The sequence below is a fragment of the Lagopus muta genome, chromosome 2 (assembly GCF_023343835.1).
Source record: "Lagopus muta isolate bLagMut1 chromosome 2, bLagMut1 primary, whole genome shotgun sequence".
Lineage (NCBI taxonomy): Eukaryota > Metazoa > Chordata > Aves > Galliformes > Phasianidae > Lagopus > Lagopus muta.
In genome coordinates, this window is record NC_064434.1 from 74,573,910 (window position 1) to 74,586,246 (window position 12,337).

A 12,337-nucleotide genomic window follows, 5' to 3' on the forward strand; every position below is an offset into this window, starting at 1 on the left:
TCTTCTGATAAAAGAAATCTGAGAAATTTTGCTTTTTTTCTACCAAATTGTCTGTTGGTAAAATTTTTACTCATTACTTTTCTAAGACATTTTCTTCTAAGCTGTAACACTTCCTTTGTCGGTGTAAAATTTGACTGAGAAAAATATAACTTTGTTAGTGAAAAACAGTTTGACATCTTGCTAGTTGGATTGGTAGGCAATATAGTATGTACTTTAAAAGCTGATTTTACCCTATGATTATCACTGCACATTTTTGGTAATTAATTCCCTTCAGTTAACCTGCAGACAGGAAAAGTGCCATCAGACTTAACACAGCAATGTGATCCCCTGACCTTAAAGTCAGTGTGGGTGTCTTGTGCCAGGGGACAGCGCATTTGTGTTGATTCTTATTCACATACCATGAATGTTCTAAAATGAAATCCTCCATCTGGAGGATTAGCAGTTGCTTATTTCCTTTTTTGGTCTGAGAATTGTGAAATTTTCACCACTTTTGTTAGAAGTCTCTCTTCTTCCTACTCTGCCTTGTCTTAGGAAATGAGCAATCTTAATTATATATTCCTATTTAAATGTTTGCACTGAAAGGTCTTCTCCTTAGCTAATACAGCTTGCTCTCATTCTTCCTCTAATTACTATGCTGAAAACAGTGAAACTGCCTAGTTTTGGCTGAAACTTCTTGATGTTTTTAAAAGATTTAGGTCTTTATAGAATATAATGTTTTAAGCTACTTTATTTTTAAAACTGAGATGCTATATCCTTATCCCAAATTGCTGTAAAATAAAATGGGTTGAGATAATAAGTTGTACTTTCCTTGGAGGATTAGAGGATAAATTCCACTTATTTCTTATGCAGTAGAAATAGTATGTGGAGCAGAAATGCTAAGTCATGGCTTGAACCAGTGATTGAGCATCTGGTGGGAAGGCAGGGCCAACCCAGGGGAACTCAGGTGCACTGCAATGCATCTGAGTAACCAGAAGGAGTGGAGCCAGGACCCACTACTTCCCAGACCTCATTTAAGGGTTGGCAGTGGAGGCAAGGGTATTTTGCTGGAGATTTGTGCATATCTGGGGCCTTCTGAAGGTAAGCAGAGTCTTTCCTAAAGTAGAAAGGCTGTGAGATACAGTAGTTCTAGGAATAAAATCAAGTAAGTTGCAGCTATTGGAGTTTTCCCAGCATTGTGACAGTATAAATAGAAATTGAGCTGTGACTACATTGTATCAATCATTTATGATTTTGTTCCAGCTATTTTATGGTGAACAGGTCACTTCAATCAAACCAGATCTCATTCCTTGATGAGATTATGTAGCTGAGCAGAAATAACAGAGGCATAAATATAAAACTTAAAACTATGCTATATTTGACTTAATACCAAATGACTTTCTGTTTTTAAAATATGGCCACTGCAAAAAAAAAAAAAATCAAAGTACGTATTAAATGAGTTAAGGACTGTCCAACTGACAGGGACCAAAAATAGTAGGCAGCATGAGAACACTGTTGAATGGAAATATTGATAGTGAATAAGTTGCTTCTCTTGCAACATGGAAGTGAAATGCCTTAAAAGACAGATAATACAAAATAACATAGACAAACCTAGTGGATGGAAGCTAGAGTCAGATGAGATGAGATAAAAAATTGTCTTGAAGATGAGGAAGTAAAGACAGAGCCCTGGAGTGACAGGGTGAAAGAATAGTGAAAGCTGGTGTAGCTGACTGGGTTGTCTGTCAAGTACTGCAGTGTAAAGAGGAGAAGCACATAAAGCTTTCATTCTAAAGCTGAATGTAGGCCACATGTTTTGCTTATAGTCTGTCATACTCTTCTATCTGCAGCTTCTCAGCGAGTCAAATGAGTCTGTTGATGTGCACATTGTTTTTTTTCAGGACTTCACTCTGTTTCTGATAAGTCTCAAATCCCACAAGGGAGTCTGTTTTGGCAAGCAATTTCATTGTGTATCTTAAGGATATAGCACCATGCTCTACTATTTACACAGCCTGTTTATTCCATGGCTAACATTCTAGAACATGGAACTAGCTTGCAGGAGAGCGTTCAACTTTGGCAACAATCTCTGCACCTCTGTTAAGCTCTGTGTTTCTCAGTGAATGTTCTCTGGAGCATGCTATGAAGGAAGCCAAATTCAGTTGTTTCTGCAGACCTTTGTATCTATGGGTCTTCGATGTAATTTAAGTAATTTCTCTTGAATTATTTAAGACAAATTTAGTGCAACTTTTCTTAAGATGTGAGTCACTTATAATGTGAAAAAAAATTCTGTTGTAGGAAGAAGAATACTGGTGTAACTGGGTGAATATTGTCTTCCATCACTCTACTGATGTTTCATACTCCCTATATCATACTGCCTCCTATCATCTGTAGACTGAAACAGAAGAACATAACTAGCACTTCTTCCTCTACCTGTAGTGTTGGTGTTAAAAATGCCAACTAGAGAACTGACTCCTACAAAAAAGAATTCTCTAAATAGGCATCTAAGAAAAATAATCTTTGAAATAAAACGCAAAATGTCTTTCCAAAATTTAAGCCAAGAAAAGTATTTACAGGAATTTCCAGTAATTTCTAGTATAGTTTAGTCTATACTCCTTTTCTGGTCCAATTGTTTTTTTCCATTTACAGAATAGCACTCGAGGTCTGGTTCTCCTTCAAATGTGCTACTTGTCCTCTCAAATCAATGCTCTTTTAAACCAGGCCTTTATTTTTGAACCACTGATGTAGAAAGGCTGTGTCATTCCATAAACAAAAAAAAAATTAAAAAAAATGGAAGTGATAGGTGATATCAGTATCCTCCTTTGGACTATACTAGGTTGTCAGTTATCTATAAGCTGTACTGAGTTTTTAGCTACATGGCGCAAGATCCTCTTACAAATATCTGGATGCCTCAGTGTCTCCATGAATTAGTTAAGAGGCATAGAGAAACAGAGAACAATTTTCATATTTGTAGCATTGTGTGAGAGCATTTGCCAGTGATGCCTACGTACCTTATAGAATGTTTAAAACTAGGAGATTTTGGAAAACCAGGAATTTCTACTTTAAACTTCTTAGCTAAGTCTGAGCAAGGCAGTTACATCTTTTGTTCTTTGTAACTTATGTAACTTATGCCTTAAGAATTACAGAAAGCCTTTATTTAGGAATTTCAGCAGATAGTGAGCAGGAACATAGCAAAAATAAATGTACTCCTTGTGCTGTCCACTTCTGTTATCATCAGAGAAGAATAAGTAGTGTAGATATAGAAATTAAGAATAGCTAAATTTATGCTTTTATCAGGTAATCTCCCTCATATTCTAACAGTGTTCTCCCTGCCATGTATATCATTATAATTGCATAGGATTACACCTCTATTTTCATTAATGTGAATTGTTTGCTTATGAAAAGATGTGCTCGTTGTTACCTAAAAGATGGTGTGTATTTCTTACTGTAATTCTCCAAAATCTTATTTTTGTTTTTGCTACTTGTTAATTTCTTTGGTTACTCAGCAGTGTTTCACACAGTAACTGGATTGTTTCTGCTAAGTAGGTGAGAAATACTTGGTGTTCACCTGGGATAAATCACTCCAGAAGTTGTATACTGACTGACTTTTGAAGATTCCGTTGCCAGGACGTTATTTTCAGGGAGCAGGACTTTTCGGACATTTCAGCTAATACTATCAGATGTCTTCTCACATCACTGTCCTGTAATGCAATGAGTTTTGTTTATTTGTTTCCAAGTAATATCTGAGATTCCTGTTTGTATTTCTAGGCAAGTGTATGAAAAGTATTCTGGTTTCTGGTTATTAGGGTTTTAAGTCCTTCCAGGGCCTATTTTATTTCCTAAAATTTAACTACAAACACACATGCAGGAAAAAACACTCTTAGACTTCCTCTGTAAGTGGTCAAGAAGTGCAAAGATTCTCCTTATTGCTTGAGTTTGATTATCTTTTTGCCTCTGTGCCATCTCACTGTGTATGATAGCCTTTGAAGACTGTGCAGGACACAGCTTGGTTATTCTGGCTGCATAAGTACAAACCAGGTCTACAAGGTGGTAACTTATGAAAAAAATCTTTAATTGCCAGTTAGTTGTTATCTGACACGATTGTGGAAGACCCAAAAAGTTGGAGATAACAAAGTCTTCTGTAAGAATTACCAAGCATTCTCCGTAGCCCATGAAGGGGTACAATTTTCCTCTTGTCTCTTGGAGAAAAACAGTTCAAGAAATCCTTGTAAATGGATTACCGCTTGCACATGGCTGTTAGAAGGGAAAGAAACAGTAGAGTATTGACATCACTGTCAGTATTATGGAACCTTTACACTAACAGCAAAATCAATACTGTGTATAACAATTGAAACAAAAGTGGAAGCATCAGCTGCTGCCTCATCCCATCATCAGTGAGAAGAGACCAACCCCGCTCTCACTGTAAGCACCTTTCAGATATTGAAAGAGAGCAATAAGGTCTCTCCTCGGCATCTCCTCTTCCCCAGCCTAAACAGCCTCAGTTCTTTCAGTGTCTCCTTGTAGGGCATATTCTCCAAGCCCTTCACAAGCCCTGTTGCCTTTCTTTGGATCTGCTCCAACACCTCAATGTCCTTTCTGTACTGAGGTGCCTACTCAAGGTGGGATGTTACCAATGTACAGTGACAGGATTACTTCCCTAGTGCTGCTCAACACACCTTTCCTGATAGAAGCCAGGATGCCATTGGCCTTCTTGGCCACCTGGCCACACTGCTGGCTCATACTTTGCTGACCAAACTTCGGTTCACCATCATTTTTGCTTCCTAACTCACTTCAAGGATGAAAACTGTGTATGGAGCACCGCAGATCCCCATTTTAGCTATTTATCAAGTACTTCCACTAGAGCTAGTGTTGTTTAGAGGGTACAGGTAGGTATAGATTCTTTGAAGATCTGGGGGGAGGGGAGAAAAAGTGACTTAAGTCTGTGTCATTGTTTAATTGTAACTTTTAAAATAATGGTTTTGCTATTGCAGGTATATCAGAAAACATCCTGTATTTCAGTACATGGAGTTAATGTAGAAAATAAATATAAGTAAAATAAGTAAGATAAAATCTATTAATAAACCATGGGGTAAGATTTTGAATGGAAATTTTTTAAAGTTTAAAAAAAAAAAAAACATTGATACAACCTGGAGCATATTCCTTTTCTAAACCACTCTCATTTTAGGAAGGTCCATTACATTTTCAAAAATTGATAACTGTTCCAGTATATATATGTTTAACGGTCAAACAAAAGCAAATTTCAGGTTTTATAGTAAATTTGAGTCTCCACTTTGCAAGGTTAATTATTTTGCATTTTGATCTGTATAATTGCAGGTATATTCAAACGATGATTTAATACAGGCATATATACTGCATATATTTGTAAATATAGAATCTACCTATTGGAAGTATGTTTTTATATTATTTAATACAAAATACTTATTTTCAGAGACATTCATTTTTGTAGGGTTTATTTTTTTGGGTAGGGTTTCACCTCCAGTTGGAAATTTGAGTACCTTTAACTTTTATTTTTAATTAAACTGTATCCAAGGAAAAAAATCCACTTTAACACAGATACATAAACCCTTAACTTCAATTTGCTGCACTCAGAATAAGTTTTTTTTCAGTGTTATCACAGTTCAACAAACAGTGTACTTGTGTTGTGTATGTCCTCTTATGTGCAATCTCTGCATCTGTGAGTTACTGATTACAGGCTGAGCCAAGCTACTGCATTTGTGAGCTACTATTGGAGTTAGAACCCTCAGTCTCAGTAGCTTGGATGGCATCTAGCTGACTATATGAAATTTATGCAGAGATGGTTAAATACTTCTTAAAACAATAGGCAAGGTTATAAATTCTCAGAAAATCCTTGTTTAGCTGCTCTTTTTGTTTTTATCAGGATACTGCTTGGATGAATGGATGTGATTTCCTAACTCAGCTGAAATGTGTTGTGGCTGTAACTGAAAGGACAATCATCGTCTGGGACTATACCTCAGTAGGGAAAAAGGTAGTGTGTTGGATCAAGCAAATGTGAAGGGAAATTTGGAGAAAGTTAATTTTTTTTTTTCAATGTACATTCATATTCCTTTTGCCCAACAGGATGAATGCATTAACTTTTGTCTTTGTAGGAAGGAACTCAAACCATTCATTCTAAAGAAAGAATACTCTTTCCACACCAAATGTAATTTTTACACTGTCTTAAAACTTGAAAGAAAAAGGAAATTCTTGCCCTATTGTTGTTGCAAACAAACTGACAAAAGCAGTTTGTTTTTCTGCATGTATCTAATGCAGAATGTGTATGTATCTGATGTGTGTGCACGGCTATCTTGGACTGTATTAAAAATCAAGGGACAGGTCTTCCAAAGGAATTCAGCATAGACTACTTTGAGATAACTTCTTGATTTAAAGAAAATCTTGCTTCACATATTTTTGTTTGGACTTTTCAAATGTAAAAGCATCTCAATTTTGATAGTATATGTTCAAACAAGTTTATATTTATGCAAGCTTATACTTTATTACAAAATATGACTTTTTTTTTTAACAAGGATTTCTCATCCATGCCTTGGCTCTTTCGCCCAGTTTCTGTGGTTTTCTCAGTAGCTTTGAGGAGATATAAGGAAAAGAAGCAAAGTAAATATTTTTAGAATAAGAAAGCTTTTATAATTTTTTCATTTGTTCTCTTAAAATTAAAAGTCCTGTTCCCATGCTCAGATAAATCAATGGAAGTCTTTCTTTCCATTCAGTTGGAATTCTGAGAAGGAAGGCTTGAACATTTATTCTCATAGAGGTTTCCTCCAGTCATTATATCAGTGCAAGCGTGAGCTGTAACTGTCTTGTGACTGAATGAGAAATAATTATATTTTGAAATCACAGGAATAATATACAGACACTCTATGGTATGTCTTTTCAGTGTTTCTGTGCCATACAGAGAACTATGAAGCAGTTGATTTCTGTGGTATATGAACAGTTGACAGTTTAGGTTGGCAGGGTGCTTTAATCAAATAACAGATGGAGTCCAGACAGTTTAACCAATAAGTAGTATGATGCAGATGACCTCAAGTACTACTCCTAGGCCTTCTCAGTGTAGGAAAATACCACAGTGGCTTGCAGCTGTATTCATTGCCTCACCTCAATACCTAAAAATTCAGGCTCCTGCCTGTTTTGGTACTCCTAGGCTGTATTAATAACTTCTAAACTGTGTGTTACTGTTCACTTTATGATTAGTAATTCTGTAAATCAGCTATCTCACATTTCCTGTTGACAAAGATGTTGTCTAGAAGAAAGCTATTTACAATCTTAGCAAATACACTGTCCCAGTAAACTACTGAATTTCACAGGGTAATTACTTCAACATCAAACCAATGGAAAACAGTCTGCTCTGTGTTTGCACGGCAACTATGTCTGATCAAGTGGGTGAGGACAATATCCTAATGGGAGATGACAAAGGCTATGTTTACTTACTTAAAGTGACCAGTGATCACTTTGGATTGAAGCAATGTAAAGGTAAAAAAGAATCTCAACTTCAGATCTTGGATTCCAAAGATTTTAACATGTAAGTTATTTATGATAAAATATTTTATGTTGGGCATTATTAGTTAGTTTGGAATGTTCTCTGGCCTGAGTGAAGGGTCAGCTTCTCTGTGAATTAACCCAACCTAACAAAGAAAATAATTTTTAAAACTGCAAGTAAAGTAATTTGCTTGTTGTGTGGAGGAAGTGATAGAATTTTCGGTAGGTCTTACAGTAGAAGGGCTGGAGAGTGAAATTTCAGGGAAGAATTCATAATTGCTTTTATCCAGATATAGGGAAGCCTTATTGTGTCTTATTAAATAGAAGCATCATTATTACTAGAGAAGAGCATAATTCAACTCTAACACTAGCTCTGTTCTTATGTTTGCTTTTGAGCTGAGAGATGTGTTCTGGACCTGGCTTGGATATTCAGTGATAGCATTTGTTGTGTATAATCGTACTGACAAAATTTGTGTCCAGCTATGGGCATGTTGCAGTGGATGCTGCTAAATCCTAATAATAGCATCTCAATTTGTATCCATAGTGTTAAACGCAAGCTTCACGCTGACTGGGTTTTGAAAGTTAAATATATTTCTGACCTAAATTGTTTTGGATCCTGCTCCTCGGACAGCATTCGTTCATTTGTTTTAGATGACATAAAGCGACTAGAGGACAACTTGTAAGTATGCGATAAAGTCAGAAAAATATAACTGCATGAGATTAGTGCCTTGCAAGATGCCATCTTGCTGTATTGAAGCTGTTTTTTCTAAAGCACTGATAATGCATATAAAAATACCACTGCTTGAATACTTGAACATTTTTGTTTCCTAGCTTATAATGTAGGTAAGAATTGATGTTTGTGTTTATTGCATCTCTAAAAATAAACTACATTGGCAGTGTTGTCTGATTTAACTTCTCAGCAGGAAAAATATAGTTAGAAAAGATTGCATTGCTGTGTGTATATCATGTATCTATTTATTTAAACTTGATATCCACAAAACCAGAAGTTTCAGCTTTAGATTTAATTTCAAAAGATTCAGTTCCACTTGCTTAAATCAAGAGAACAGTTTAATCTGTGAACTGCAAAATGTTCCATTTGAGTTTTCAGTAAGTTTTGGAAAGCTAGAATTAATTTGAGAAGAAAACAAACTGGAAAATCAGAATAGTCAAAACTGTGCATGCTACCACTAATCCCTGTTTCTTGTATAGAGTGTTAACCACAAATGTCTTAGTAGGTCTTTCAGTTAACACTAACTTCAAATGCAATAAAATGTATATCTCTATGCATTTTCATACAATGGCTAACTGAAATTACATTTAGCCAATTGAATAATTACATTATCAAAATAGCTGTGCATCAAATCACTTCTGAAATGCCCTCTCCATAAGTGATTGTGGTTCCATTATATGATTTATTAGTGCTAACAAAACTTGCCCAATTGTTTCCAGTAAGTAGCTGCTACTGTATTTGAAAAGGGTTGGAATGTATCATGTCTACTATGTGACTATTTAGTTTCTTTGTAGATGATGGCTAATGAGTGGTTACAATCTTTTCTTGTAAAGTGTGTGTGTATATATATATATATATATATATATATATATATATATGAAAATGAAGTGTGGCAAAGATCACAAGGTACAAGGCAAGAAAGCCATGACTTGAGCAAGACCTCACACTCCCCTTATTTATGCTGTTATTGGTAAATAATCAAGACAGTTTGTTAAAGGGTAAAAATTAAGGAAAAAGATGAGAAATTGTGAAGCTATCTGCCAATCACACATTTAAGTCAATTACTTGCTATTTTACACCATCAAGAGAAGACTCCTTTGTTAGAGTTCTGGAAAGAAAGCTGTTCTCCCTTTAGTTAATAGAAACTCAACAATCTTTTATTTAGATCTGCCTAGAAAAAATTCTCTCATCCTCAAAGTTTCCAGAGATTTTCAACATATTTACCAACATCCACAGTTACAGTTAGCGATGCCCATAGTTGTTCTCTCATCCAGTATAAATGAATTGGCTACCTATCTGGATTTCAAAGAAAAAAAATATATATCTTTAAGTGTATGCTCATTTCAGTCTGTCTAGCTTAACTATATTGGCAGTCATTGTTTCCTGGCAGAGATGAGTATTAGCCTTGCTGTTGCTAAATCCCAAGTACAAAAAATTCTCATTCATTGGTACCAATTCATGAAATGTGGAGTGATGAGGTTGTTCAAATGATGGGCTTAGATGGAACACAGAGTCAATCTCTCTTTGTTGGCTGAATACCTGTTTTGGTATCATGTTTTGTTTTAGTGAATGCGAGAGAATTTTTGTAAAATATTTCAGGAGCTTGTCAGTCTCTTCGTGTTTTTATACAAGATAAAATAGATAAAATAATTGCACTATATGGACTAATATGAAATAAACTGTGGAAAAATGTACTTGGTTTATGTAAAATAGTAACCACTCTATATCCGAAACAGGCAAAGACGGTTGGTTTAATACTTGAAGCATGCTTTGAGCATATTCTTTTGTGAAGGCCTCCTTTGGCGACAATTACCACTTCAGGATTGTGTTTGGAGTGTGTCTGGCTGAGGATTCAGATGCTCAAATCAGAGACATACTATTTTAGTGGAGAGTGCCTTCTGTTACAGTTTCATTGATGCTAGCATCTAAGCCCCTTATATAGTATCTTGTTTAAAAAATAAAAAATGAAAATTACATGTTATGCAAACAGCTATTCTATATTCCATATACTACAGAGGAGTACAGTGGAATTAGACTTGACTGTGTTTTCCTAATGCTTCTTACTTGATTAACTATTTTATTGATGATTACAGACCTGTAAAAGAATTTTCTGTTCCTAGAGGAGTCAATGCCTTCACATACTGTGGAAAAGCAAAGGTCATTGTCACTGGGGGTAAGTATGAGGCTTATATAATATTTTTCCAAGATATTGTTTCGTTGTAACTTTTTATTTTCAGTTAAAAGATAAAATAAAAACTGAGTTAGTATTTTAAGAGTACAAACAGCGGCTTCCATCTTAATTTACAGTTAACAGAGATACTGCTAATAATTGCTGGGAGTTTGGCTCTGAAGACATGCAGTCCCTCAAAGAAATCTAATAAGGACTCAGTCTGTGTTTGATTCAGGGATTTTGTTATTTATGTAACAAAACAAGAGAAAACAGTTGTTTGATCTACTATAAAACAGTTCTCCAAGCTATGGTTATGAGTGATGACTGTTTTGGTCAGGTTTTAGAAATTTCTCCTTGCTCCCTTTGCATTACTCCTTAGCCTTTCTTTCTTGTCATAAGCAGTCACACTGGCCCACCTTAATACTTTCTGTCGCTTTTCTCTTTGGTCATGTTTCACCAAAGTTTTGCTGTTCTTTTTTTTTTTCCTCCCAGTAGAGACTCAAAAATAGTACTCTTATAACCATTTATTTCCATTATCTAATATTTTAGGAGCTTTTTTTATTGCAGTGATCATATTTCATTCTGTAGAAATGCATCTAGAGTATGGCAGCAGTCTTAGTGTATTCTGTTTGATATAGTAGTGCTTTGGAGTGACTACAGCGATGCTGTCTGTTGGTGAAAATGGCCAAGGCTCTGCTGCCTAGCCTTTATAATAAGCAAAACATGAAAATAAATTTGAGGGGGGAAAAAGCGCAACACCTAGACAAGGAAATAATGCAATTCAAGATTAAATGAAATTTACTACAGGGAAAACTAAGATGATATCCATCTTGTCTGATATTTATTTTTAGATTTCATAAATTTTATTGGTTTTTTTTTTTTTTTTTAGACACAAAATTAAAAGGGAAAGCAATAGGGCTATTAGTGAAAATCCTGAAGTACATCCTTTGAGGAGATCTTATTTAGATTGATTATTTGTCACAAAAAAACAAAGCCTGAAGAAATTTTATGATGACGTAAAGTAGGGAAGCCCTATAGGAATGTGATTGGTATTTCCTGCAGGTAGAACTGGAGAATTTTACTGTAGTGATAAAGATGGAGTAAAATATCTGAGCATGGCAGAAGATGATATACACAAGAAACAATGCTTTCTGTTACACACTGAAAATTGTTCTTAGAGGAGGAAAAAAAAATCTAGATAAACTTTCTAGAAAAATAAGAACAGCAATGGTATAAAAACAGGGCAGTCATGTTGCAATACTTAAGATACTTGTGTACCACTGAATAGTGGAAGTAGCAGAAATATCCTCTTTGTTTAAAATGGTGCTTGAAATTTTTGAAAAAGATAGATTACATACATGTCTGCGTTGACCAGACACTAGACTTGAATTGTAGGGCCTTCTATCCTATCTAAACCACTACCTAATCAGAGTATTTTTGTAAGATAGGCTGTCTTGCCACTGCATTTTAATTTATCTTGACTTTCACTGCAAAAAACACATAAAGCATAAACAACATGACAGAAGATCAATATTGTGTTCAAGAAGTCTGCAATTAAGTCTTCGAAGCGTAACAATTATTCTTACATAAAACAATCTTCCAGTTTGTTCTTGCTCATTACACTTATATTTTTGATTTGGAATCCTGTCTATCTCGTTTGCCCACTGATCTTTACTGATGTCAGAAGGCATCCTCCTGCCTCACCCTCATTTGTAGTGCTCAGTTTTGCTGCTTCCCTTGAATACAAAAGGAAGAATTCCTGGGCTGTACAGCTAATAGTCATAGGCAAGAGTGGAAATGAACTGCTAAACCAATTAAAGGATGTGATAGTCCCTTTCAAATTTACTGTGAAGTTCACATCAGACAGGACTACTGCAAAGCTGCACCAGGGCATGCTAGTTTTGTCTTTGTAACCTAAAAACCAGCATTCTTTCTGAGAAACACAGGAAATACAGTTA

General features: G+C 35.3%; 1 protein-coding gene across 1 annotated transcript in view; it reads left to right on the forward strand.

Annotated features, from left to right (window-relative positions):
- The window catches only part of WDR64 (WD repeat domain 64), a 61,279-nt gene that overhangs the window by 10,019 nt on the left and 38,923 nt on the right, over positions 1 to 12,337 (forward strand). Inside the window, exons 5-8 of the mRNA XM_048937762.1 lie at positions 5,870 to 5,977; positions 7,308 to 7,522; positions 8,024 to 8,158; positions 10,303 to 10,382. Of these exons, the coding sequence (XP_048793719.1) occupies positions 5,870 to 5,977; positions 7,308 to 7,522; positions 8,024 to 8,158; positions 10,303 to 10,382 (538 nt within the window). The remainder of the gene's footprint in view (positions 1 to 5,869; positions 5,978 to 7,307; positions 7,523 to 8,023; positions 8,159 to 10,302; positions 10,383 to 12,337) is intronic.